This window comes from Colobus angolensis, unplaced genomic scaffold (assembly GCF_000951035.1).
Source record: "Colobus angolensis palliatus isolate OR3802 unplaced genomic scaffold, Cang.pa_1.0 Scaffold453, whole genome shotgun sequence".
Taxonomy (NCBI): Eukaryota; Metazoa; Chordata; class Mammalia; order Primates; family Cercopithecidae; genus Colobus; species Colobus angolensis.
Window position 1 is genome coordinate 303,485 of NW_012117966.1, and position 3,740 is coordinate 307,224.

The 3,740-nt window shown below is 54.8% G+C and overlaps 1 protein-coding gene across 2 annotated transcripts in view; it reads left to right on the forward strand.

Annotated features, from left to right (window-relative positions):
- The window catches only part of FSCN1 (fascin actin-bundling protein 1), a 20,995-nt gene that overhangs the window by 8,088 nt on the left and 9,167 nt on the right, over positions 1–3,740 (forward strand). For both annotated transcript variants that reach the window (XM_011957982.1, XM_011957983.1), the window contains 3 exons: positions 2,645–2,801; positions 2,885–3,006; positions 3,255–3,422. In XM_011957982.1, coding sequence (XP_011813372.1) covers positions 2,645–2,801; positions 2,885–3,006; positions 3,255–3,422 — 447 coding nt within the window. The remainder of the gene's footprint in view (positions 1–2,644; positions 2,802–2,884; positions 3,007–3,254; positions 3,423–3,740) is intronic.

The window sequence follows — 3,740 nt, forward strand, 5'->3', positions numbered from 1 at the left end:
GCAGTGAGCCGAGATCGTGCCACTGCACTCCAGCCTTGGGGACAGAGTGAGACCTCAGATCAAAACAAAAAAAAGAATAGCAATTGTGTGGCCGGGCGCGGTGGCTCACACCTGTAATCCCAGCACTTTGGGAGGCTGAGGTAGGTGGATTACCTGAGGTCAGGAGTTTGAGACCAGCCTGGTCAACATAATGAAATTCCATCCCTACTCAAAATACAAAAAAATTATCTGGGCATAGTGGCTGGCACCTGGAATCCCAGCTACTCAGGAGAGCTGAGACAGGAGAATTTCTTGAAACCAGGAGGCAGAGGTTTCAGTGAGCCAAGATTGTGCCACTGCACTCCAGCCTGGGCGACAGAGTCAGACTCTTTCTCAAAAAAAAAGAATAGCAGCTGCACTATAATTTAGGGGAGAAAAACCTGAAAGCCACCTTAAGTGTCCCGATGATAGAGATCCCTGGGGTCCTATTCTGAGACGGAGTCTTGCTGTGTCACCCAGACTGGAGTGCAGTGGTGGATCTCAGCTCACTGCAGCCTCTGCCTCCTCGGTTCAAGCAATTCTGCCTCAGCCTCCTGAACAGCTGGGATTACAGGCGCCCGGCACCACACCCAACTAATTTTTTTTGTATTTTTAGTAGAGACGAGGTTTCACCCTGTTGGCCAGGCTGGTCTCAAACACCTGACCTCGTGATCCACCCGCCTTGGCCTCCCAAAGTGCTGGGATTACAAGGCTGAGCCACCGTGCCCAGCCAGTCCCATTCAACATTTTAGGGACACAGAAACATGTAAATATGCCATATAGAAAACGGTATGCAAATCCAGAGACAGAGGACATCTGTGCATTTTTCTTTTTTTTTTTTTGAGGTAGAGTCTCGCTCTGTCGCCCAGGCTGGAGTGCAGTGGCGCAATCTTAGCTCACTGCAACCTCCGCCTCCCAGGTTCAAGTGATTGTCCTGCCTCAGCCTTCCAAGCCGCTGGCATTACAGGCGTGTGCCCCACCATGCCCAGCCAATTTTTGTATTTCTAGTAGAGATGGGGTTGCACTGTGTTGGCCAGGCTGGTCTAGAACTCCTGACCTCAGGTGATCCACCTGCCTCAGCTTCCCAAAGTGCTGGGATTATAGGCATGAGCTACCACGGCAGCCTGCATGTTCCGTATGTGTAAGAAAAAAACAGCTAGAAAATTGTGTATTCACTGGCCGGGCACGTGGTGGCTCGTGCCTGTAATCAGCACTTTGGGAGGCTGAGTTAGGAGGATCATGGGACGCCAGGAGTTCAAGACCACCCTGGGCAACATAGCCAGATCCTGTCTCTACCAAGTAGAAAAAAATTAGCTTGATGTGGTGGTGTGTGCCTGTAGTCTCAGCTATTTGGGAGGCTGAGGTGGGATGATCATTGAGCCCAGGTAGTCAAGGCTGCAGTGAGCTGCGATTGTGCCACTGCACTCCAACCTGGGCAACAGAGCAAGACCCTGTCTCAAAAAGAAAGAAAGGTGTATTTGCCAACACAGGGGTATTCTGCAGTGCGGTGGGAAGGGGATATGTAGGACTTCATAGTTTCTTTTTTCCTGTTTGTTTTAGAGACAGGGTTTTAACAATTGTTTGTTTGTTTGTTTTTAGAAGTAGGGTCTTGCTAAGTTGCCCAGGCTGGTCTTGAACTCCTGGTCTCAAATGGTCCTCCTGACTTGGCCTCCCAAAGTGCTGGGCTTGCAGGCATGAGCCACTGCACCTGGCCCTTTTATGAGTTTTCTAAAGGAAAGGAACATGTGCCATTATGTCTTATTCTTTTAACTGTTACATAGAAGCAGGAACAATAGCATGAACCCCCAGACACGGCCCCCCCAGATGCGCTGTTCCGCTGGGCTGCAGCCCATTTGTCCTTTTCTATACCATTTTTGGTTGTATTTAAAGCAAATCCCTGACATCAGGGCATTTCATCCCAAAATACTTCCATCTGTGTTTCTAAAAAAATGAGGCCATTTTCTTACGTAACCACAACGTGATCAACAGTGATCAATCTTTCACATCTAATTCTGGGCTGCGTTAAAGACCCTCCTGGTTGGCCCAAGAATGTCTTTCCTGCAGTTAATTCTTGATCCTTTTTGTTTTTTTGAGACAGGGTCTCATTCTGTCGCCCAGGCTGGGGTGCAGTGGTGCCATCACGGCTCACTGTAGCCTCAACCTCCTGCCTCAGCGATCCTCCTGCTTCAGCCTCCCAAGTAGCTGGGACCACAGGTGTGCACCACCACTCCCAGCTAATTAAAACGAATAATTTGTAGAGACGGGGGTCTTGCTCTGTTGTCCAGGCTGGTCTTGAACTCCTAGACTCAAGCAATCCTCCTGCCTTGGCCTCCCAAAGTATTGAGATCACAGACATGAGCCTCTGTCCCTGGCCCCTATTATTTCTCTAACTGGGGAAAGTCACGTGGGAACAGATGTAGCTGGCCTTGGCCTCTGACCGGCCCTGCCTCCATTCCTGCGTGCTCTCTGCTGCCTGTGATGTGTGCCACTGTGGGGTCTTGGCCGCCTGCCCCACCCCGCCCCGTGGTGTTCCCTTGTGTGTGTAGTTCTGTGAGTTCAGGGCTGTGGTCAGCCAGAACTAGGGGGTGTGGGGCCCCTGTACCAGCCCGAGGCCTCTTCTCCGCAGGTATGGACCTGTCTGCCAATCAGGACGAGGAGACCGACCAGGAGACCTTCCAGCTGGAGATTGACCGCGACACCAGAAAGTGTGCCTTCCGTACCCACACGGGCAAGTACTGGACGCTGACAGCCACCGGGGGCGTGCAGTCCACCGCCTCCACCAAGTGAGTGCCCTGCTCCCACCTGTTACCACCCCCCACCACCTTGCCTGGGCTACCCCACCTGACCCCGTCCTGCCATCCCCCAGGAATGCCAGCTGCTACTTCGACATCGAGTGGCGTGACCGGCGCATCACACTGCGGGCGTCCAATGGCAAGTTTGTGACCTCCAAGAAGAATGGGCAGCTGGCCGCCTCGGTGGAGACAGCAGGTACCGCCAAAGGCCCAGTTCCCCGGAGCCGTCCTGGAGTCCTGGAGGGTCTGGCCGTGCCATGGTCACTTGGTAGCCCCAGCCAAGGCCTGCTCTGTGCTGGGCATCCCCCTGGACTGGCCCCGCACCTGTCCTACCCTGGGGCTGACTGCTGTGTGACCCCAGCTCCTGGCCCTCCCTCTCTGGTCACCCCAGCCCCCACCCCACCCCTGCCAGGAGGCACACTGACTCCCCTCTTTCTGGGACAGGGGACTCGGAGCTCTTCCTCATGAAACTCATCAACCGTCCCATCATCGTGTTCCGCGGGGAGCACGGCTTCATCGGCTGCCGCAAGGTCACGGGCACCCTGGACGCCAACCGCTCCAGCTATGACGTCTTCCAGCTGGAGTTCAACGATGGCGCCTACAACATCAAAGGCAGGTTCCCCTGCAGGCAGCTGCTGGGCAGGGAACCCCTCGGTGGGGGCTGGGGTCGGGGCTGGGGTCAGGGCTGCGGGGAGCACCCTCTACACCCACACTTGACCCTGGCTTGGCTCAGGGCCATTCCGGGCCCTAAGGAGACAGGTGTCCAATGGCCACTAGGGACTCGGGGATGCAAGCAGCCCCTTTCCCTCTTGTCTGTATGGTCGGGGAGACTGAGCTTGCCCACCTGACACAGAGGTGGTGGTGGGGTGAGCAAGGAGGGGGAGCAGAGCAGTAAGGGGGAGGGGGAGGGGGAGGAGAGCAGGGAGGGGA